Source organism: Sander lucioperca, chromosome 2 (assembly GCF_008315115.2).
Source record: "Sander lucioperca isolate FBNREF2018 chromosome 2, SLUC_FBN_1.2, whole genome shotgun sequence".
Taxonomy (NCBI): domain Eukaryota; kingdom Metazoa; phylum Chordata; class Actinopteri; order Perciformes; family Percidae; genus Sander; species Sander lucioperca.
In genome coordinates this window covers 38,426,033-38,448,913 of record NC_050174.1, presented here as the reverse complement: position 1 = coordinate 38,448,913, position 22,881 = coordinate 38,426,033, and the positions used below count along the sequence as shown (strand labels likewise).

Here is a 22,881-nt window from a genome sequence, read left to right as displayed (position 1 = left end):
AAGCTGCCTTGCCTTGCCTACGTATGTGCTAATTTGCATAAATACCACAACAGATCTAAACATTGGGTATAGCCAGGTGAAAATGTCTTGTTGAATCTTGTTGACGTATAACAGTAAAAGACTTAATGTGAAGGTCTGAATGGAACCCATTTAGGCTACCCATGAACATGAATACATAGAGGCAGAAGGAAGTACTTTAAACCAGCCTTTATTAATTATTATTGCAGAGATGGGGTTTGGGGCTGGGTCTGTGGGACTGTTTCTGGGGGATGAGTCTGAGGGAAGAACAGGAGACAAGGGTAAGGAGAATGCAGAAGATAAAAAGGTAGGTAAAATAAAACGTGGCTGGATCAAACAATCAAATTATGTACACAATGCACCACTAGAGAATCTCATCTTCATTGAATAATCCATGCAGGAGAAACAAAAGGAAATCTTTCTTACCTGAGTGACAGCTTAGTGACAGTTGAGTGGACCTTGAATGAATGACTGAATCTCTGCCCCTTATGGTGACATTTGTTTGTCTCTATAGTCTTTTACTGTAAGATGTCAACAAGATTCAACAAGACATTTTCACCTGGCTATATCCAATGTTTAGATATGTTGTGGTATTTATGCAAATTAGCGCATACATTCTTATGCACCGTTTGCTCATGTTAACAAAAAATTTCAAAAACTTGTAATACATTTTTCATTAGCATCTGTGTCTCACACACACACACACACACACACACACACACACACATATGAATGCCCAGGCTCGGTCCATCTGTCACAGATATTAAATCCAAATTGGATGCATACAGTGCAATATTGTCAATGCTAAGTATTTCTCACCCTCACTGGATTACTGAATGTTCCCTAAAGTTTCCTGTTTGGTTGTACCTTTTGCAACCTTTAAAGAACGTTCCTTAAAGGTTGGCTACTGTATATTAGTTCTAAGAATGTTCCCGGAAGAAACATTTATTCTTGATAAACCGTCTGATAACCCTGAGGGAACGGTTCCAGAAGCTTCTCAGAAGGTTTAAAAAAGAAAAGAAAAACCTTTACAGAACAGTTAGGGAACATTCCATTTCTGGTGGTGGCCCGACTGACTGAGCGAAAGTTTTCTAAAGGTTGTTGAATAAAACCTTTAGATAACCTCTAGAACATTCCCTGAAGGTTTCCAGACGGTTATATTTGTAAAGCTGAAATGTGCAAGATTGAAAGGGACACATTTACAAATTTCATTTTAGTTATAGTACAGTATAGAGTATTAAATTACTATATATATATATATATATATACACATAAAATAAAAAATAAAATATGTATATTTTTATACACAGTCATTCATGTGGGACTGCATGTTGCCTGTCTAAAATAAAACTCATTTAAACTGTGGCTGTTGCTCCGCTTTTATCTTCAGCACTCCTGGCCGGTGTGTTTGTGTTCTTCCCTCTGCAGAGCAGCTCTCCAAGCCTCTCTCTCAGGTTTTTGTTGGAGCAGGTGAGGTGGATCGCAGAAGCCACACAATAAAATGACAAGCCAAAGAAGAGCGTGTCCGTGCTCAGCCCAGAAGCAAAGATCGCATGGAAATAGCGAAGGGAGATGGTGAGCAGTGTGGTGAGGTAAACCCACACACCAGAGCCACTGTCAACCTGCAGACCAACACACACTGCAGTGAGAGCCGCGCTGCCTCCTGTATGGGCACAGTGTGTTGACAGAGGTAGACAACCAGCCTCAGTGAAGTCGTAAGCATGATCATCATGGGCATCAGGGTGAGGTAGCAGATTAACATGATCGCATAAACGTTGATGACAACCCAGGTGGGGAACAGAGGGTTCCTGATGACACAAGCAGCATCTTCTGTCATGTTTGGAACAAGAGTTTGGCTTTGGAAATAGAGGTAGAAAAAAGGTGGTGAACATCACACAGGAGGTTATAGGTCCCCACCAGGGTGACGTTCAGGATGATTGAGATGTTCTCCTTGAGCGCTCTGAAGAGAACTGAGGAGAAGTTTAAAACCCTAATGCAGTAGAAGACGCACAGCCAGGCGACCGACCAGAAGCTGATGGAGCTGCTGCTGAGCCACACGAACAGGACAACACAGAAGAAAAAATGGAAGTCTGGCTGGCAGAGCACCCCGGCCCAGACCGAAGCCACGAGGACCAAGGTGGAGATCTGCAGCAGGATGTTGCTCAGCGAAATGAAGCAAATGATGATGGCAACGGTTTTCACACCTCCCGGACCTGCACTGCTGCACCAGCATGACCCTGAGGTTGAAGACGTTGGCGAGCACTCCCAGGACCAGCAGGAGGGCGGTGCCACACAGGCTCAGCATCAAATCTCCAGATCCAAACATGGTTGCGGAGGCCCAGCAGAGATGGATCCTGTTGCTTTTCCTCCCAGGCCTCAGAGCAGAATGACATGTTCAGGGTCCTTACAGAGGAAATGAAAAGACCCAGCATGCAAATCTCTTCCCCTCAAGTCGCCTGTGAGTGTTGCTGCATATGGAAATAGAAAATAAACATCACTTAGATCAGTCACCTCGCTGCCTTGTTCATTTATAGAACAGACTTTGACTATAAACTGAGCAATTACAGATGGTCAGGTTGCCCTGACATACATGAGCGATTAGTGGTCTGTTTTTGTCTAGGTTATACAGTATGTGTCTGTTATTGTTGTCATAGTGATATTGCTGTTATATCATCCCCACTGCAGTGTTACCTTTTTTCCTCCCTGTTATTCCTCCATTCCAAGGTCAGGTAATTTACCAGCATTTGCATTTCATTGAGTTGAAGGTACATTTTCTTTATAGTTTATGTAATATAGATTATCAAAGAGCAGCAGCTTTAATATAATAAATTGGCTTAAATAGCCTATTAAAGATAAAGCATTCACTAAGGCACAGAAATATGCAGCCAAAAGTGTTCAATAACAAAATAAAAAACTATACATTAAGAGATAAATAATTATGATAAAGTTTAGGCTATTTATACATTCTAAAACCAGAGATTACAACGTGCTACAAGGAAACTAAAGAAAGATACATGTACGAAGTCACATATAATACGATTATTGTAATAGTACTTATAGTAGTAGGATAATAGTAATAGTTTGAACCTGAAATCTGATGCCGGTTAGTTTATTTTTGAAAAGCAGTCCCTAAAAGCACCATTCCCGAGCAACAACAAGAGTATATTATATTCATAGAAACAAATTAAAAAAAAAAATTCTATGTTTATATTATATTGTAATATGTATGTCTGGACAGTTTTGGTCATGATCAGTTTATTTTTGAAAACTTTCTGAGCAGTCCCTGAAGGCAGCAGCATTCCGTATCAACGGTTTCTCGTCGTTTCTTTTCCGGGGAACTTTCTATGAAAAGTAGCTAGCTAGAAGATTAAGATTTAAGCGGAGATAAACAACCCGCAGCCAGAAAAATATACAGGAAAAAGACAAACACATAACTATGGCGGATATAATCGGTTCTGGGGAGGAGAAGGCGTTATATTTGACTCAAATTCAATATCTGGAGGAGCAGTTGGAGAGGTAACGTTAGCTACGTTAACGTTAATACTGGGGGAAATAGCTAGCTAGCTAGCTAGCTACATCAAAGAATGCTAGCTAGCTGTATAAATGTAGCTAGCTATCATGTGCACTTGTTTAATCTTTTACACTTGACTGACCAAAGTTGACATTATAATTTTAACATATTTAGCTACGTAACGTTAATTGAATCAAATATACAACCGATTTAGCCAATTTAGATACTACCCCAATTTAGACTTACTCACTTTAAATTGCCCTGTTGCTGAAATGTGCTAGCTATACAAATAAAATAAAGCTGCCTAACGTTAACGTTAAATGATTAGCTAGCCTATTAATGTTAGCTATTGGGAAGGAAGTTTGGTTGCATTAGCTTTAATGTTAAATCACAAAGCAATACTGTATTAGCTAGCTAAGTGTAGTACTGTAAAAGTAAATACAATAAAATACTATACTATAACGTTAGTAAATATACCTTATAATAAATATAATATAGCTAGCTATAACAACTAGAATTAATATAATATATATATATATTTGCAGTATTGGGAACTAGCTAGGTGACATCTACAGGAAGAAATGCTGTATTAAAGTTTTTTTAAAAAGGTTTTTTTGGTGGCTTTTCCACTTTCGACAGGACGGGTGAGAAAGGGGAGAGAGAGGGAAAACATGCTGGAAATCGTCACAGGTCGGAGTCGAACCCTCGACTTCTGCGTCGAGGCATAAACCTCTAAATACATGTGCGCCTGCTCTACCCACTAAGCCAACACAGCCATGAAGTTTTTTAACTATGCACACAATTCTGGAAACCTGAAGCTCATTTATCAACAACATAGAAACAAGATTAAATAAAATTAGATTCATTATGTTTCTATGCTCCAGACTGCTAAACTCTCAGCACAGTTACACTGTTTTCACTTACTTACACAATACAAATACTAAATTAACCAGGAATGAAATCTTAAGGATTGCCACTTTAAGTGCTGTGCTCTTCAAGCTAGGGCTGCAACCAACAGTTTTGTTAGAAAATAGCTGAATAGAACTTCCCAGAGCCTGAGGCAATGTGTGTTTTTCTTAAAGGACAGTTCCAGCGCAAAACGAATCTAGGGGTTAATAACAGATGTGTACCTACTCTGTCGCTCTCTGGGACATGTTTTCATACTAATCGAATGTGTTTGTAGCTTGAAACAAGCTAGCGTGGACCGCTGATTAGCTTACAATGCTAGTATTCGGGGCACAGGGAAAGTAAAAACAAATCGCTATTTATACCACTAAAAAGGCTCAAAATATCACCAAACTTCAACGGTAGCATAATGAGGGTCCCTACATGTTAACCGAAGCATTGAGAACTTTGTAAGTGTACAGACAGTTTATTGAAAAGATAGATTATAAAGACACTCGCGTTCATGTTTACACGCCGCCGCCATCTTGAAAACCAGTCATGACTTACAGCTGGCGATGCAAACTAAAATCAAAAGCAATTTGTTCAATATATCTGAAATAATCGCACTCTGCATAACTTGTCTAGTGTACTTACTCAGTGGATAACTGTCCATCTGGTCCCTCCGGTCTGGGTCCGCAGGTACACCACCAGTTTCCCGAAGTACGAGACTGTGTTGCGCCATTGACTACCGGTAGCTCTCTCTCGTAGCCCTTTCACGGAGCTCCCGCAGCTCTTTGTTCAATAAACTGTCTGTACACTTACAATGTTCTCAATGCTTCGGTTAACATGTAGGGACCCTCCTTATGCTACCGTTGAAGTTTGGTGATATTTTGAGCCTTTTTAGTGGTATAAATAGTGATTTGTTTTTACTTTCCCTGTGCCCCGAATACTAGCGTTGTAAGCTAATCAGCGGTCCGTGCTAGCGTCTTTCAAGCTCCAAACTCATTCGATTAACATGAAAACATGTCCCAGAGAGCGACAGAGTGGGTACACATCTGTTATTAACCCCTAGATTCGTTTTGCGCCGGAATTGTCCTTTAAACCATCAGTGCAAAATATTCAAAGACATTCAATTTAGTATTACATGACAAAGAAAAGCAGACCATTTTACATTTGAGAAGCTGGACCCTGCAAATGTTTGCATGAAAAATGCAGGGAACAATGAATATTTTTGATATCTCTCAAACACAATTTCAGCAGTCAACCCTGGTCTCATATACGTTATTATTTTTATGTCTTTTAGAGCAACAGCGTTTTCCCCATTGCACATTTTGTATCAGCTAATTTGATTTAAAAAAGTATATACAAAAATCTGGATGGTATGTGGTGGAGAAGCCTCAAAGCCTTTATATTTACTCGTAACGTTACCTCATTTATGTTTTACTGATCCTGTTTTACAAAAAAACATGGATTTTTTTGGGCCTTTTACAGCTACTGGTTCCAAGATTTATCATTTCTTTAAACCTCATTATTAATGTTCGATAAAGACAAGCTTCAATCCCAATTTTAACATAAAAACTTGGATACAGGAAGCAGTTAGTGCAGTTATTTTTAAAAATCTCAGTAGATTCTTGCATAAAATAACAATGTTTTCCCTAGGTTTGTCGAAGACTTAGGTGCACATCTTTGGTGGAAGGGTTTAGAGGTCCTCCCTCAAGAAAATTTGATGTTTTTAATAAAAGGGTCAAAGACGAATAAGGATTTAAAATTTGAAAATAAATTAAAGTGTCAAAAAATGCCAACTCAAGCAATTTCTATTTCCATTAGAGTGTTCTATATACATCTCAACAACAGGAATTTAATTTAGAAATGCAATTTAATTTTTTTTGATGAATCATGTGATTTATTCCATGAAAAATGTCCTTCCTGGGTAACGGGAATGGATTTAAAAAATATTTAAATGTCTACCTTTTTAGCATATAAATGTTTAGGCATATCCATAGTTACAGCTAATCAAACGCACACTGTTAAAAAAAACTATGTTTTTAACACAATTAATATGATATATTTGGGTATTTATAATTAAGTGGGCTCATCGTTTGATTTTGGTCACACAATATTTCATGCCAAAAACAGAAAAATGATGAAAGAAGTCTTAAAATGCTTTACAGTAAAGGTTATCAGGTTATTATTGTATACTCAACTGAGGAAAACATGATTGTGTAATATACCATGAAAATCTGAGTTTAAACACTTACTCAGGATGTTACTCAGGATGACATCCCGTTAGCCAGGAATGACATAATGCAAAAATGCCATAAAAGATTAAAGAAATACATATTATTTTATTAATATAATCTAACATTATCAACACAATGCTTGAAACGTGATAAATACTAATAAAAAAACTATTTTCATTAACATGTCCAATCTGGATAACAGAGGATCTTCATTATCCAGGAAGGACAAACCGTTATCCAGGAAGGACAAAAACATGATTTTCCCACCAAAACTCTGTCAAACATGGCATACTCAGCTAAAATATATCTTAGCCTTTAAAACAATAATGCCATATTTCACATGAAATAGGCATTTTGTAAATATCAAAACATCAAATATGTTTTATTAGCGTTATCCAGAAAGACACATGATTTTTGGACATAGTTCACCAGTGACCCAAAAAGCAAAATAAAAACTTTTTTAAGAGAGAATTACTAAACATTCCAGATGTTTTGGGGTCCTCCATAATCTTCTTTATGATGTAATATCATATTTCATGACTATGCAATTGCATTATGGGTAATTTATGGAGTTTAAGGTCTGTTACCCAGGAAGGACATTAGGGAAATCCAAAAGTAAGGACAAAAGTATTTCTTGAGTAACATTTTAAATAAGGGTAGGATTGTTACTATATTTGTAGGTATCACTGCAAACATCGACAATTATGCCAAAGTAGATAATTAATGCTCTTATTATTATTTTTGACATTTTTGTCACATTTTTATACTTAGATTTTAAGCCCGGACGTTACCCAGGAGGGACAGTTTGGTACTTCTGAGCTCAATAGCTCTTTGAATTTTATTTTTTTGCAATAAATACCTATTAAAGTGAGTAAAGAGGGGAGAGTTGAGTAATATAATGTAGTTTTTTAAAATTAATATTTATCTTTTGCATTATGAATATGCTTTGGACACCATAATTGACATGCCACGTCTTTGACCCAAAAACAAAAAAAATACTGCAATTTGACATAATTTCCACCATTATTATTACCATATCTGTGTCTAAAACGTTGGAAAAGCTAAAGCAGATAATAAATACATTTAAAAACCTAAAAGACAAAACTTGCCAAAGAAGTCCAAATACAATCATTAGAGGTATTAGTAAGAGTATTTCTGAGTATTTGAGTATCATTTAGTTAGTTTTGATGCTCACATTGATTTTATTTGGCCGCACCTAAGTCTTATAAAGGTAGGAAAAACCCTCTAATAATATATCTTTAACCTGCAGATGTCATCTTAAATATGACGAGCTGGAGAAACAGAATAAGGACCTGGCCTCTCAGTACAGCACGCTGGAGAAGGACAAGAAAGACACCACTGAGTCCCTGAAACACTCCGCGGCTGTAAAACAGAAGAGGGTTGAAGAGCTGGCTGAGCAGCTGAAGAGTCAGCAGCAGGGGGACCAACAGGACAGAGAGGAACTGCAGCTGCAGCACAGCCAGCAGAAGAAGGAGCTGCAGGACCAGATCAACGGACTTTACTCAGTAAGCAGGACGATGGGTGAGGCAGTACAAATGTTTGTCACACAGCAGCGTTTTCCCTGCCATTACAAGGTTTAGGTGCAGCACCTAAAACGTTTTGGGCAGCACCTAAGCTGAATGAATGTTAAATCATGGAAACAAACTAAAAGACCTTTCTCAGATCTAATAGTTGTAGTTGTAATAATTGTATGTACTCAGACTAGATTCTTGGTGTAAAGTAGGGCTGGGACGATATGCTTTTGTCCCGATTTGATTCTTTCACGATACATGGGTGCCGATTCGATTTGTTTTGCGATTTTTCATTTATTACAAATCTAGCAGTATTGCAATTCGAAAGTATTGCGATTTTCTTGTCTTTCTTTAACAAAAACAAAAGTTGAATAATACACTTCTAGAGACAATATATCATGAGACATTTCTAAAAAAGTAATTGTTTTCTAAGAAGAATGCACATTGTCAGTCAGTCTGAAATTATTTTCATTTGTAAAGAAGTACATAACATGGATTTTCTGCATCTCCTGCTGTCGATCTGTTTTGATGGAAACTGAATATCAAACCTGGGCGCAATCCCATGAAACTGTCGCGTTCGTGCTCGTCACACGCACACGCCCACCCGCTGCAACAGGTAACATCTGTAATTATGACCATGCTAATTTAGCTAACTTTAGCTATCAACAATAGCAGTCCGTGGTAAGGAAAGACTAGTATTGCCACTATTTGTTATAAATCGACCTGTGATTAGGAATATATGATATCACAGTCAGCTAATCTCATTCAGTTATACCGGCAGGGATACAGATGTGCACAGAATCTCCATGGTTATCCGACGTTGATCGCCTGGCGTTTAATCGCGGAGCGTTGTCCTTCACATGAGGAGCACAGTGAGACCCCGCGGATCCACGCGACTATGCAGGCAAAGTGTCGCTCCCCGTGTGAATAGCCCTTAATGGGTTCAGCATGCTTGAAATTGCTGCTAAAAGTGTGATTGTCAGATTGTCGCTGGAACAAATCAGAAGCATCCTCTCCTTTCTTCCCCTCAGTGAAAAAGTTTGAGGAGCAGCAGGAGCTGGAGGAGCAGCTGAAGCAGCTGATGCAGGATCAGTCCAACATAGAGTCTATGAAGAAGCAGCTGTTGAGTCAGAGAGAAGAGCACACAGCTGCCATCGACAGCCTGATGAACGAACTAGAGTTGGAGAGGGAAAAGTAAAGTTAATCTGACAGTTTGTGTTACATCCGCAGGGGACCTTTTCCATGCTGATGTTTGATTGTTGCTTCAAAAATGTTCGTCAGTAAATGTTTCCCCTGTCCTGCAACAACAGGATTATCGTGGAGGGGCAGCAGGCTGTGGACCGATGCGTTGAGAAGAAGGCCTCAAAGATTCTCCGGAAGGAGAGAGCTCTTCACAGCGAGCGGCTGCAGCAGCTCCAGGTCCTGCTGAACGAAAACTTGGTCCTGCCAACAGAGAAAGACGTCTTGCAAGACAAAGAGAGGGATCTTTGCTTTGAGAGAGAGCAAATGAAGAAAGCGCTCATAAATATTACCCAGGAGAGTATCACCTATAAAGATGTAAGAGGACCATTTTTGACGGTGTAACTCTAAAGGTTAATTCAGGGGGCATCCGGATTTGAACCAGAGACCTCTTGATCTGCAGTCAAATGCTCTACCACTGAGCTATACCCCCTACTGTAAATGCTCATTCAAGCACTACTCTAGGATATATGGGAGAATAGGCTTATCACTTCTTCACACCAGTTTGACATGCAGCAGCTGAGCAAAGAACACATGACGTGTCAGAGAAGAGGCTTTGATGCTTTTTCTTTCAAACTTTTTTTTTAGCATCTTGTATTGCTTTATGTCATCTTTTATGCTTTATGTCATGTAATTATGTTTTCGCTCTCTGTACGGACAGTCTGCTCTGGGTGGAGGTTTCAAGCTTTCTTTGTTGGCTTTTGCGTATTAGACAGCGTTTGGTTTACGGATTAGTGACGTACCTGATCAAGCTTGCCCAGGATATGTTTGAATCTCAAATTTCAGGGAAGTGCACAGACATCTCCCCCCTTTAGTAGAGGGATTTGAAAACACCTCTCTAGTGACAAACTTTGCACAGATACAAGTCAGTATAGTCAAGGTCAGACATTTAAGGGGACATAAACATAAAAACATTATGTGAAGGGGGACTTTAACCTCTTCCCTTCTTCAGGAGATAAAGCAGCTGAAGGAGAAGAGCCAGAAGCTGAGGGTGGAGCTAAAGGACCGTCATGCCGCCTATAAGAGCATGCTGGCCAAGAAAGAGGATCTCTGGTAAAAGTTTACTCTCTTTCTACTGTCCATATTTTAAGATTCAGATTCACAGTTATCGGTGAACATTATAATCCCTCCAGATTCAAAGTACAAAACCCCATTTTTAATAACAAATGGCTGATTCCATTTATAGACAGACAATACACGCTTATGGAATTTATAGTAATCTGATACAGGGGGCATTTGGACTTGAACCAGAGACCTCTTGATCTGCAGTCAACTGATAGAATAGCCACTTATTGTATGTGTTGTGTTTTCAGACAGGAAATTGTCTGTAAGCACTCGAACACACCTGAAATAATCCACAAAAACACTGATGATTGAAAGTTAAAGTTAAACGTTTATAACAGACTTTTAACCTTAATCTGAGACAGACCTCAGGAGGAAAAAGTCTATCTTCTGACCAGAGGGACAGAAAATGCCTTGTTTATAGTTTTCGCAAAACAAGACCTGATTGGCTTAAAAAAACATTGGCTGATAGTGATATGTGCAGCACCTGCCTTCTCAATATATAATGCAACCTAGACACAAGTAGTGTCAACAAAGCATATGATCTCCAGCTGACTTGTTTGTCAGTCTTTAGCAAACAACATGTGATCTCAATGTACACCGGGTCACAGTAATTCAAACTTTAATACATGATAAAACAATGTTTCACGAAGGTTTTATTTCACATTTTCCCGTTTTTATCATCATATTTTAACATTGCCCAAAAAGTGTAACATTTGTCTACATGCACCAATAAGCTTCGTCCCCCGCCACCTAACAGTAAGCGCCTGGACTCAGTGGACAAGGACAGACGACAAAAAACAGCGGAGGTAGATCAGCTGAAGGTGGAGCTCCAGAGAGAGAACAGCAGGAGGAGGCAGATAAAGAACGTTGTTCAGGAAGCAGGCATCACTCTCAGCCACATCCTGACGGTAAAAACACACAGTCCCATCCAGGAGCATCTGGACAGATGATTCAGTTCCTGCTGCAGCGTCTGATAGCTAGAAATTCAATCTTGCGCACTCTAGGCTCTGAAATATCAGTTGTATTCCAGAGAGGGGAGAGGATACATTGGTTATTGGTTCAATTTGGCTGATTTTAATCCATGAAGGCCAGATGTCACAGTAACCTTCTTCTTCTGTTCACTCGGCGGTGGAAGGAGTATTCAGTTCCTTTATTAAGCATCTTTAGCAAGTCACAAACGCTCTACAATAATGGCAAACACTAGCCTGACATGGGAACAATGGGAACTCACCATTGGCAGGGTCAATCCGAGGGGCGGGATAAACGGTTGTCTTTCAAATTCCCTCTGCATGCAATAGGATAGCGCTATAACCAGTCAGAGCAACGCTAGTTGATAGATTAAACTTTTGCCGTATCCGGTCGGCAAAACTCCGAACACATCTTCCTTTTTTAAGAATGATTTCAGTGCCGTTCTTTGTTCTTTTCTCAAAGAAAAGCTTAACTCCAAGTCTCCACAGTCGCGGCCAAAGCCGATTCCAAAGACTGCTGTTCGCCAGCAGCAGAAGCCATCTTCTTTGTTTTCAAGTAGCAGGGAATTCACGCGGAACCATCGCAACTCTGCCATCATTATGTTAAGCCCGCCCACCGACTCTATACACGATGTGATTGGCCTGATCAGAGTTTGGTTTTTCCAGCTTGCAAGCCAACGGAGAGTTGCTAGACACCCTGGCTGCAAATTACATTTGCTGCCGCTAGGGTGCGTCTAGATTTCTAGGCTAGGCAAACACTTCATTACAAGTAAACGTTTTTATTCAGAAATTTACTTCCAGAGAAACTGAATCTTCTTAGGTATCAAAAGTAAAGAAACTTGCCTTATGCATTAACATGTTGGCATTATTTTCTTCTGGGGAGCTAATTTTGTATGTAAAATGTTTTGTCTAAATCTGCAAAGTAACTACAGCTGTCAAATAAATGTAGTGGAGTAGAAGTATAAAGCAGCACATGATACTGTAGAATATATAAATACTGAAAAAAGTTTAAAACTTGAAAAAGCAAATCTTTGGTTTTGTAACCAAGGTATAATATATAAACACATAGCAATTTGTACTCAGATGTCAAATATGGTCTGAAAAATTAGCCTTTAGCCTTATGGCCTGTTACGTCTCGATAAGAAGTATCTCGACCAATGAGATGATTTCTGATTATGGACGCTCTGGTGTTGTCTGTCCTCTGCAGGAGTTAGAGAAGCCGTCCGAGACTGAGTGGAAGATCCTGAGGCTGCTGGAGATCCTGGAGAGCACCGCCCCTCCCAGCGACCAGGCTCCGCCCTCGACAACTCGCCTGAGAAGAGCAGTTGAGGACCGAAACCGCAGACCACTGACCCCAAACCAGCCAGGTACTGGAATAACCTCTCCACTGGACTGTGTCTTTTATAGCAGTGGTGTGAACACTGCTGCTGATTTCCTGATAAGAAAAACTCAGAACACGCTGCAGCTAGTTTCCTAACAGCTGCACAGTGAGCTGGATCTGAGGCTTGAGTCCCACCAGAATCTAATTAGCTATTAACTGGTCTCAACAAAATAATCATATACAACAAAGCGTCAATTTTCAGCTGCAGCAGGCAACTGTTTTCAACAAAAAAGCTTGAAAAAACCGAGTGTACACAAAGCTTGTGACAAGCTGGGGAAGAAAGTGGAGCATTTAGCAGCTAAAGAGCCCAGTATTTTTCTCAGGAGTTGGTAGAGACCAAAAATAGAGCTAAATGGAGAGTACATATTGGAATTATATCAATCTGGTGGCCAGACAGTTGTCAAAATGACTCCAAATGTTGCTCTGTGTTTTTGAATGGGTAAATAAGCAAGTTTACCATATCTACTTTATAATAAGATAAGATAAGATTCCTTAATGTCATGCATTCACATACAATGAGATTCCTGTGCACTACCTGAGACGGTGCTCAAAAATATACTTTAAACCTATATTAAATATAGCTATCAAACATCTCATATTCACACAATGCAACTCATATACACAATTGTCAACGTATGCATGTTAAAAAGTAAAAAAAGTCAAGAGTGAAAAAGTTTTGTGTATTGCACCATTTATATTAATAAATAATAGATAACTGAGGTGATAAGTGTTGTGTTCTCAGCCTATTTTGTTCAAAAACATAGTTATGAAAAAAATAAAATAAAGGATCTGTCCGTCTCTCAGGAAACTCTGCAGTCAGAAGACACCCAGCTCTGTCGTGTGCTCCTCAGCAGGCTGATCCAGAAGCTGGAGCCTCTGCAGATTGCTGAACCGAATCCAGTCCACAGTAGGGAAGATCAATGTTGTTCATCCCACCGGCCCATTTCAGAATAAAGGTTTTAGTCACTTTAGTCCTGCTTCTGTTCTGACCGCTGATCTGTTTGTGTAGACTTGTTGATTATTACTGTTTTGAGTATTTACAGATTGAAAAAGTATTTTTTTATATTTATGATAATTATTCTGTTGACTAATTACTGTCAGAAAGTTTCCAGAGGTTTCCAGATTCCAAACTGATGTGCTCAAAGCGTTTTGTCTGACCAACGGTCCAAAACCTAAAGATATTTCATTTACAGTGATTCAAAGTAAAGCAGCAATACTTTATTTAAGTTTTAACAGGGTTCATACGTTTTGTAAAAACCTGGAAAAGTTATGGAATTTAAAAAATGCAAATTCCAGGCCTGGAAAGGTTTTGGAAACATAAAAAGACCCAGAAAGTTTTGGAAAGGTCATGGAATATTTTTTTTAACACAGTATAATAATATGTGATTAATAAATGTATTTTCACGTCGTCCTAACCTCACCGTTCTATTCGGGGCGCGATATTACGACTCCCACTATGAACCACATAAATTGTCATTCATTTTATTGTTAAACCTCTGAGGGTAAACTTTAATACAGATTTGTATTCTTATTGTATAATGTCGACTGACATTTTCAGGAATACATAGTCATGGAAATTTGCCAAAAAGTCATGGAGAAGTATTGGTTAAAATGCGTATGAACCCTGTTTTAAGCCAACTTATTGTCAAACACTTGCGTATTTAAAAGTCATAAACAAGTTATTTAATTTGTTCTGTTTTTGTGTGTTCTCATTGCTTTATCTGTAGTGTAGCATGTGTAGCGTGATTTTGATGTTTTCTTCAGATGTGTATGTTGACAGTTTGATAAAAAGATTTTTAAAAAGGAGGTGAGGCATTTAAATGTCACGCCACATGATAAAAGACCTCTGCGTATGATACACCAGTGTTTCCTTGCTCCTCCAGAAGCCTGCTCTCTCGTCGTCTCCTCGAAGTGCATTTAAGGGATCAGAAGATCCTCCATGATGGAGGAGGGGAAACCATTTCCGGGTCACAGGAGGAGAGAGGGCGCAAGGAAGCATAAGTTAGCGTAATGAAAAGCACCCAGTGACTCACAGACTCCTGCCTTCATTAGTGAGATAATTGATCAGAATTAGAAATATAATGTAATGATATAATATAAATAATGTAGTTTCTTAGACACTTGTTGAAATGAAATTGTACTTTGTGTAAATAGTAGAGTGAAAATCAGTGCAAATCATGTGAGGACAGGGTCTTCATCATCATGTGGTCATTGGCAGGTCAAACCTTTTCACGGTGACTGACTTCTGCTGTAAAGTCATTCTAAAGAAAACTCTGAACCATAGATAAGCCAAGTAGATAAAAATGTGCTAATCTTCGCAGTGTTTACAAAATGTTGGGCAAGGCCGAGGCCAAAGGTCAGACTGCTCAACCACGACGGCCTGCTTACTTTGAACTGTCGCCACCATTTAAAAATCAGTGAGCCTCACAGCGAGGAGAGGCGGAGTTCTGGGCAGACAGAGGATAACAGGCGCTGCAGGAGAGGACTGAAAACACAGAAGGAACACTGGAACCGAAGCATCATGATGGAGCTGTATCTCGACCTGCACTCGCCGCCATGCCGCTCTGTCTTCTTGTTTGCCAAAGCGGTCGGGATTCCCTTTGAGTTCAAGCTGGTGGAGCTTGCTACAGGTGAGACAGACACACACGGGGATGAGGGCTTTTGAATGCATGCATATCTGAGTTGTGTATGTTTAAGTAAGGCTTTTAGCTCACATTCTTACTTAAAATGGCTTATTTTGAGCTTTTGGAAATGTACAGAAAGTTACCAGATGTTTGTAGAGTTTGCAGAGTTTGAGTTCAATGGCCTGCAAACTTTGAACTGGTTGCATAAACTCCAGCCCCTGAACTCTGCATAGTTATAATTGTCTTATAATTCTCTTTGTGTTTGTAACTCTGTAAACACATTTTGCAAGAGTTGAAGGTTGAATGTCCCTCAGGCCTCGAACTTGTTCTGTAAGCATGAACATTTAAAAAAAACCTCCTCTGGGCTATCAGTTTACGTTTCCACATTTCACCCAGAAAGCTGACAGCGAGAAGTAGATTAACGTTCCCTCCTAGATAGCCGACTTTACAAGCAAACAGTAGGTGGGATATTGTAGGTCCGAGGTCAAAGCATCCAGACAAAACATTACTGCGTCCCTGAGGTGATTGAGTATAACAGAGACATGCTAGGGAAAGAAAATAAAGGAAAGAAAAGCATTTGAAAGCAGATGGAGGGAGAGTTTTAAAAAACACCATAATTGGTTTCATGTTTGCACAATCAGATAGTTTATTCATCTATTTATCTCCAAATGGTGGAACAATTCTTTTATCTTAGTTATGTGCTGTGTGTGCATGTATTCTTTTTTATATTTACAGGGCAACAAACTAACTGAGAGCAGGCCGTTTGTCTTCATTTGAACACGTGTGATCCTCATTTGTGTGTGTTTGTCTCAGGGCAGCAGTACAGCGAGGAGTTTGGAAAAGTCAGCCTCATGAGGAAGGTTCCTGTCATGAAGGATGGAAGCTTCATTCTGACGGAAAGGTACAACAATGATTCGGGTTTAGGATTAATAATAATAATAATAAGAATTACACGTTTTATTTGTATAGCGCTTTTCAAAGTACTCAAAGACCAACATGGCATCATGACTTTGCGTAAACATACAAGCCAACTTTCTTAAGCCAAGTGGCGTGTTATCTGTACGCATTATGAGCTATCTGCGTGTATGTCTACGCTGTATACAGCGGACGGCAGTCTGCAACGTCACAGCGTAAACATACACACCACGTGGCACTTTCTAAAGCCACGTGGCGTGTTATCGCGAGGCTATGTGTTATCGCGAGACTACGTCACGCGGGTTTTAGGAAAACAAGAAACGGACAAACGGTTGGGCTTAAGAAAAGAAAACCAGGTTGGGTTTAGGAAAAGAAGAATGGGTTTGGGGAAACACCAACAGGGTTGGCTTTAGGAAACACCACATGCAGGACACGAACCCCGCTCTCCTGGGTGAAAGTCCTTTGTTTTACCCAAGTTAAATGCCAACGCAAAGAAAGCGGAAGGTAACGGACATCCGGCCAAAATGAGGGACATCTGGCAGGATTTCCGGCGGCACCTGAACAATCCCGGAAATAAAACGTCGATATAGACTACACAAAACACAAAAGCAAGCATGTTAAAAACAAGTGAAACAATTAAAGCGTAATCTCGCCAAAATGCAACCTAGGGTCTTTTTGTGAATGTAAAAGTCAAACGTTCGTTTAAAAGCTTATTTAGGACGGAATCGCCACTTTTAAGATTCACCGTATTTTTGTTTTTTGGTCAAATGGCCTTTTGAATGGGAGTGCTAGGGGCACTTTTATGCTAGCCTCAAAATAGCTATTTTTAAAACACTAAGAAGGCTCAACACAACAGGAAACTTTGCTTGAAGTATCGCCAGGGGCTCTACACCTTAATGAAAGCACTGACAACATTGTTTGTGTACACAGAGTTTACTAAAAAAGGTTTTGAGCAACTCACGTTAGCAGTTGTTGTTTACGCTATCCGCCATTTTCCCAGTCAAAAATAGGCGATCTCCGAATGCGAATGAACGGACTCCATAGGAGGAAATGTCATTCCTATATGAGGCTCCTTTTTCAGCTACAAGGTCAATATTGTGTTTCACTAATGACAAAACAACAAATTATCTGTGCATTTATATGGAACTAAGCTTTAGGAGCTTTCCATCTTTACTCTCCTCCCTCGACTATTTTTGACTGGCTCGATAGATGGCGACCGGAAGAACAACAGCTACAGTGAGTTGCTCAAAACCTTTCTTTTTAGTAAACTCTGGGTACACAAACAATGTTGTCAATGCTTTCGTTAAGGCATAGAGACCCTGGTCATACTTACAGCAAAGTTTAATATTGTGTCGAGCCTTCTTAGTGTTTTAAAAATAGCTATTTTGAGGCTAGCATAAAAGTGCCCCTAGCACTCCCATTCAAAAGGTCATTTGACCGAAAAACAAAAATACGGTTAATCTTAAAAGTGGCGATTCCGTCCTAATTATGATTTTAAACGAAAGTTTGACTCGGATACATTCACAAAAAGACCCTAGGTTACATTTTGGCGAGAGTTACACTTTAAACCAGATACCAATAGTAGATTATATAGGCTGAAGGCTATTCTAACGAGATGGGTTTTGAGAAGGGATTGGAATGTGTCCAGATCAGTACAGTCACAGATGTTTATGGGTAAAGAGTTCTAGAGGGAGGGGGCTGCGATGGTGAAAGCTTTGTCACCCCAGGTCAGTGTTGTATAAAGTACTAGAAAGCAATACTTGAGTAAAAGTACAAGTATCGTACTAGAAAAAGACTTTGGTAGAAGTGAAAGTTACCTTTTAGAATATTACTTAAGTAAAAGTCTTAAAGTATCTGATATATACTGTACTTAAGTATCAAAAGTAATTTTCTGATATTTAATGTACTTAAGTATTTGAAGTAAAAGTAAGAAGTTTTTTTTTTTTTTTTTTTTAAAAAGCAAGCAGTTAGAACTTTTATTGTGAACTCTATTGTGGCTTTCTTATAGTAAAGCATAAAGCATATTCAGGGTTCCCATGTCTTCTTATCATCCGGTAGGAAGAATCTTTCATTCCAATGTACAGAAACTTTTCTTGCAAATACGGCCACGGGTGTATGACGTTATCTTCACCACTACCCTGTTCACCGAGTTCACCACTATCGTCGGGGTGGTCGTCTACGATAACGGGAGGTCCTCCAGTAGGTGCTCGTGCTTCCATGGCGGTTTCAGTTGTGCGTCCTCCTCCTCCTTTAGCAACAAACAAGCGCTGAAATAGAGCGTGCGGCGTGCGGAGCGTGCGTAATGCAATCTAGGAGCAGTGATTCGCCAAACCTCCCTTATTGCAATCGCACACATTTCTTCTAATTTTATTTTTTTAGTAACGAGTAACGAAGATGCTTAGTGGAAATATAACGGAGTAAAAGTATACATTTTATCTAGGAAATGTAGTGGAGTAAAAGTGAAAGTTTACATAAATTTAAATAGCGAAGTAAAGTACAGATACGTGAAATTTCTACTTAAGTACAGTAACGAAGTATTTGTACTCCGTTACATTACAACACTGCCCCAGGTACAGTGCTTGGTCCTGAATGGTGGGGAGAGGATTGACTTCCTTACATCTGATTGTCAGAAAGTTAGAGACAGTGAGGGACCAAGCTCGTGCTAGAGTGATTTTGGACACTGCCCCTTTAACCATGACTATTAAATATCAATCAATCAGTTCAATTTGTCCCATGAAATCGTACGAGGTACAATTCCAGTGAAATGTTATCCCATCAGCTCCTTCAACTTGTGCATGAGTCACCATAAAGCAGGTGTCACCTGGTTTAATGATTAATCAAAATAGAGACTACACACAGGCTCGTCCTTCTCTATTCCACTTCTCTTAAACTTGGCTTGGGAACCAGAGGGTCGCTGGTTCAAGTCAGGAAGAGTTGCAACAAAGGTCCCGACGGGGAGCTGGGACATTGTGGTTGATAGTCTGCATTTTAACCCCATGATTAATCCATTAATTAGCAGTAAAACTGTTCTGGTAGCACCTGTCCTGTTTCATATCTCTTGTTCTTTCTAACTAACAGTAAATATGTATTTAAGTTACCCGGTTAGTAATAATATTAAGTGCTGTCTGTGTTGCAGTGTTGCGATCCTGAAGTACCTGGTGCAGAAACATTCGTCGTCAGTGGCAGATCACTGGTATCCTGCTGACCTGCAGCAGCGGGCTCGTGTTAATGAATACCTGTCCTGGCAGCACATGAACCTGAGAACTCACGGGTCCAAGGTCTTCCTGCTCAGGGTACGATTCCCTGATCAACCCGCTGACGTATCCTCACCTGAGCCACTTCACTACACACATTTCAACACCCCTGAAATTAGGGCTGGGCAATATATTGTTATTATATCAGTATCAATATATATATATATATATATATATATACATTTTTTGAACTTACCAGACTGTTCTAGCTGTTCTTTAAGTTGCCTTTACCCACTTATACATTTATTAAAAATCTCATTGTGTAAATGTTTTGTGAAAACACCAAGTCAACCCTACAATATCGCCGCACTCTCGATATTGAGGTATTTGGTCAAAACCTTTGTGATATTTTATTTTCTCCATATCGCCCAGTGCTACAGAAATGTATAGTTACATAATAATTGATACTCTCCTCCTCCCCATACTATTAAACTATGTTTAGGGTATTAGTATTCTAACATTTGCAAATTAGCTCTAGCTCTCTGTTTATTTTCTTTTAATATGTTTATTCTATGCACCAAACACAAAGGCAAATCCCGTGTAGGACAAAACCTGTTTCTCTATGTTGAGATGTCGGCCAAACGAAAGTCAGACATTGTCGTCTCTAGATCAATGACTAAAATCTACTTAAGCACATTAAGAAAAGTACCAACACTCTACACAGGTAAACATTTGAGACTACTTTTTATAAATGCACTTACAGAATATTAATGAATATTATAAATCGTTTATTGTGTGCAGCTAAGAGAGTAACAACTGCTACCACTATATTGATTGCTGCTGTTGGTACTACCAACGTCTCATTGGTCTTTGCAGGCTCTGTTTCCTGTCATCATGGGCTCTGAGGTCCCGAAGGAGAAGATGGACGCTGCTGTCGAGGATCTGAATCAGTCGCTCAAAATGCTGGAGGACTATTTCCTGCAGAACAAACCGTTCATCATCGGCGACAAAATCTCTCTGGCTGATCTGGTGGCTGTAGTTGAGATCATGCAGGTAATACTACTACTACATTATCTATTATTACTACTAGGGCTGTTGGAACGAATTCCGAGAGTCGAATATAATTCGAATAGTAAAAAAATCAATACTATTTGAATGCTGAAATTACCATTCAAATGTGATTTTTTTTTTTTTTTTATAAATAGGTTTGCTATCGTTAGCTAATCTCCTTCTTCTCATGTCACGTCTGATGAACAATAAGTTACGGGAGTGAGAAACGCAAGGCATTGTGAGCTAACGTTACGTACCAAGTAACGTTAGTACAGGGGGGAGTGACAGGCTGCGACAGGAAATCGGAAGAAGGATGGGAAATAGTTTATCATGACTTAAAAATCGACATCCACTGAGCCAATCATCAATATCAATAGATAGCTCGTTCTGGTTTCCTAGCTGCGTCGCGAGTTATAAGAGCTTAGCTGGGAGCTTCATGGAGACAGCTAAAGATTATGTTAGCTGCCACAGAGCTGTCAGTTAGCTTCGACTTCACATATTACCTTCTAACAGCTGTATTCTCAGTAACGTGACAATCTGCAAGAAACAGGTTGCTTATAAATCATTAAAATAGTAGTGACCTCACCATTTGGCTTAGTTATCAATGCCGTTAGCATCGTGGCTAACACTATTGTTAGTGTTACTTAGTTTATGACAAATAGTTTCGGCTGTGCTTTCTAACATGATGTCATTGTGCTAACCGAGCAACGTTAGCCTTTACAACAGAGCCGCATCAATACACTTGTTAGATTATGTTTCATTACAGAGTTCTCTGCTGATATGTGTTTGTCGCTGTGTGCTTGTGGTGGAAAATAATGTAAACAGAGAGCGGTGTGCCAGAAATGCAATGCGCCATGACGTAGATCCCCTTCAAGGCCAGGCTGATGTTGGAAGTCCCTCTAGTGGACAGAACGTGTAACAACAACCACATGCTTATAGTGGCATTGACAATGCATAAGCCTGAGTAGTGTAGTACATATTTCTAACAGGCTGCATATGAGCATTAAATATTCGAATATTATTTGAATATTTAAAAAAAATAACAAATGAAATTCTAATGGTATTATAGAGGGAGACTGACAGCTCTAACTACTACTACTGCTAAGAACATGTAAGCAAACATGTCTACTTCTAGTCTAGTACTGCTGCACATAAATAAATAATATGTATAAAACATACAAACAACAATATGTATAAAATGTATTATAATATCTATTATTATGCCATTAATCAACTTTCATTCTTGTTTTAATCTGTCTCTTGTGAGTCCCCCAACTTTATGGAAGTGCAGAACTAAACCGCTGAAGAACTCCTTTAACCAAAATAACTAAAATAGTTTTAGAAAATTAGGGATTTGATAGGATAGGTACAGCCCAGAATAGATTTATTGGTATTAGAACGTTCTGAAGACCCTGTCTGCATGTTCAGATCCTGACCCAAGATTGACAAAACTGTGGTTTAGACATTTTATGTACATCTAATTGTAACGTAATTTTAAAAATGTGTGTATTGAGGTTGTGTTTGCTGTGTGTTTTGCAGCCTGTTGCAACCGGCCTGGATGTGTTTGAAGGCCATCCGAAGCTGATCAGCTGGAGAGAGCGAGTGAAAAAGGCGTTCGGTGAAAAGTTGTTTGACGAAAGTCACGAGGTGATCATGAAGGTGAGCAGCCTGCCGCATAAGATGCAGAACAACAGCGAGCTGGAGATGCTCAAACCAAAGTTTCAGAAGATTTTCAGCTGAGAACAAACACAGATGATACGACTGTCAGTGTCAAAATATTATCTCAATTAGATTTTAATTTCATGGTTGTATGGTGATTTTTATCAGCAGAATTTCTGTGCCGGTTTAATGAAGTACTGAGAAATAAGTCAACCAGCTTCCAGGTATTAAACTGTTTGTGCAGCTGCATAACCCAATAGTGTAAAAAATCTTTAATGTGTTTATCTGATAAAGACTGCTGTTAAGTCTCTATCTGCAGAAATGAAACATACTTCGTTTTGCCAACAAAATAAAAATCTCTTATTTTCATGCTATACATCGAAATTTACAAAATGGAAACTGGAACTTTTCTGTTGGAACTATTCACCAGTGAAAAATATATACAAACGTGTGTTACAACAACTCATTGTGTATTAGATGTGTGTTTTATTCCTGCTGAACCGTTAAATGAATGAATGCACATTCATGATCCCTACACCACAAATACTAAAGTGATGCATTCAAATTATATATAAAAAACGACGTGTCTGTTGTTGTCAA

The 22,881-nt window shown here is 39.2% G+C and overlaps 3 protein-coding genes and 1 non-coding gene across 7 annotated transcripts; 2 read left to right on the top strand and 2 right to left on the bottom strand.

The window, feature by feature from the left end:
• Window positions 1–1,373: 1,373 nt before the first annotated feature.
• On the bottom strand, window positions 1,374–2,344 carry LOC116054118 (taste receptor type 2 member 40). Its single transcript, XM_036008416.1, is given in 4 exon segments — window positions 1,374–1,622; window positions 1,625–1,874; window positions 1,916–2,226; window positions 2,228–2,344. Coding segments are annotated over 4 exon segments (927 nt in total).
• Window positions 2,345–3,225: 881 nt separating this feature from the next.
• On the top strand, window positions 3,226–15,326 carry LOC116054156 (cilia- and flagella-associated protein 157-like). 4 transcript variants are annotated; one of them, XR_004106009.2, is made up of 9 exons: window positions 3,227–3,534; window positions 7,925–8,196; window positions 9,218–9,380; window positions 9,497–9,743; window positions 10,378–10,478; window positions 11,248–11,398; window positions 12,666–12,825; window positions 13,644–13,795; window positions 15,258–15,326. XR_004106009.2 is itself a non-coding variant. In XM_035997163.1 (8 exons), exons 1-8 carry the CDS (start codon window positions 3,455–3,457, stop codon window positions 13,696–13,698), a joined length of 1,206 nt encoding a protein of 401 aa, XP_035853056.1. In that variant the 5' UTR covers window positions 3,226–3,454; the 3' UTR covers window positions 13,699–13,810. The 4 variants fall into 4 exon arrangements, 2 of the variants coding, with proteins under 2 accessions (XP_035853056.1, XP_031161381.1); XR_004106008.2 differs by lacking the exon at window positions 15,258–15,326 and adding an exon at window positions 15,161–15,247; XM_035997163.1 differs by lacking the exon at window positions 15,258–15,326 and having other exon boundaries at window positions 3,226–3,534; window positions 12,666–12,799; window positions 13,641–13,810.
• trnac-gca lies at window positions 9,787–9,858 on the bottom strand. Its single transcript has one exon. It is a non-coding gene; the product is annotated as a tRNA-Cys (tRNA).
• gstt1a (glutathione S-transferase theta 1a) lies at window positions 15,273–22,743 on the top strand. The gene is made up of 5 exons (XM_031305522.2): window positions 15,273–15,469; window positions 16,277–16,364; window positions 19,515–19,671; window positions 20,449–20,625; window positions 22,162–22,743. Exons 1-5 carry the CDS (start codon window positions 15,361–15,363, stop codon window positions 22,360–22,362), a joined length of 732 nt encoding a protein of 243 aa, XP_031161382.1. The 5' UTR covers window positions 15,273–15,360; the 3' UTR covers window positions 22,363–22,743.
• Window positions 22,744–22,881: the final 138 nt, after the last annotated feature.

What these genes read in the sequence shown, in the direction of transcription:
- LOC116054156 (XM_031305521.2), top strand. Translation starts at nt 3,455, where the DNA reads ATGGCGGATATAATCGGTTCTGGGGAGGAGAAGGCGTTATATTTGACT. An exon ending in CTGGAGGAGCAGTTGGAGAG is followed by an intron (nt 3,535 to 7,924) that starts GTAACGTTAGCT and finishes TTTAACCTGCAG; the next exon opens with ATGTCATCTTAAATATGACG. An exon ending in CTAGAGTTGGAGAGGGAAAA is followed by an intron (nt 9,381 to 9,496) that starts GTAAAGTTAATC and finishes CTGCAACAACAG; the next exon opens with GATTATCGTGGAGGGGCAGC.
- gstt1a (XM_031305522.2), top strand. Translation starts at nt 15,361, where the DNA reads ATGATGGAGCTGTATCTCGACCTGCACTCGCCGCCATGCCGCTCTGTC. An exon ending in AGCTTCATTCTGACGGAAAG is followed by an intron (nt 16,365 to 19,514) that starts GTACAACAATGA and finishes TCTGTGTTGCAG; the next exon opens with TGTTGCGATCCTGAAGTACC. An exon ending in CTGTAGTTGAGATCATGCAG is followed by an intron (nt 20,626 to 22,161) that starts GTAATACTACTA and finishes TGTGTTTTGCAG; the next exon opens with CCTGTTGCAACCGGCCTGGA.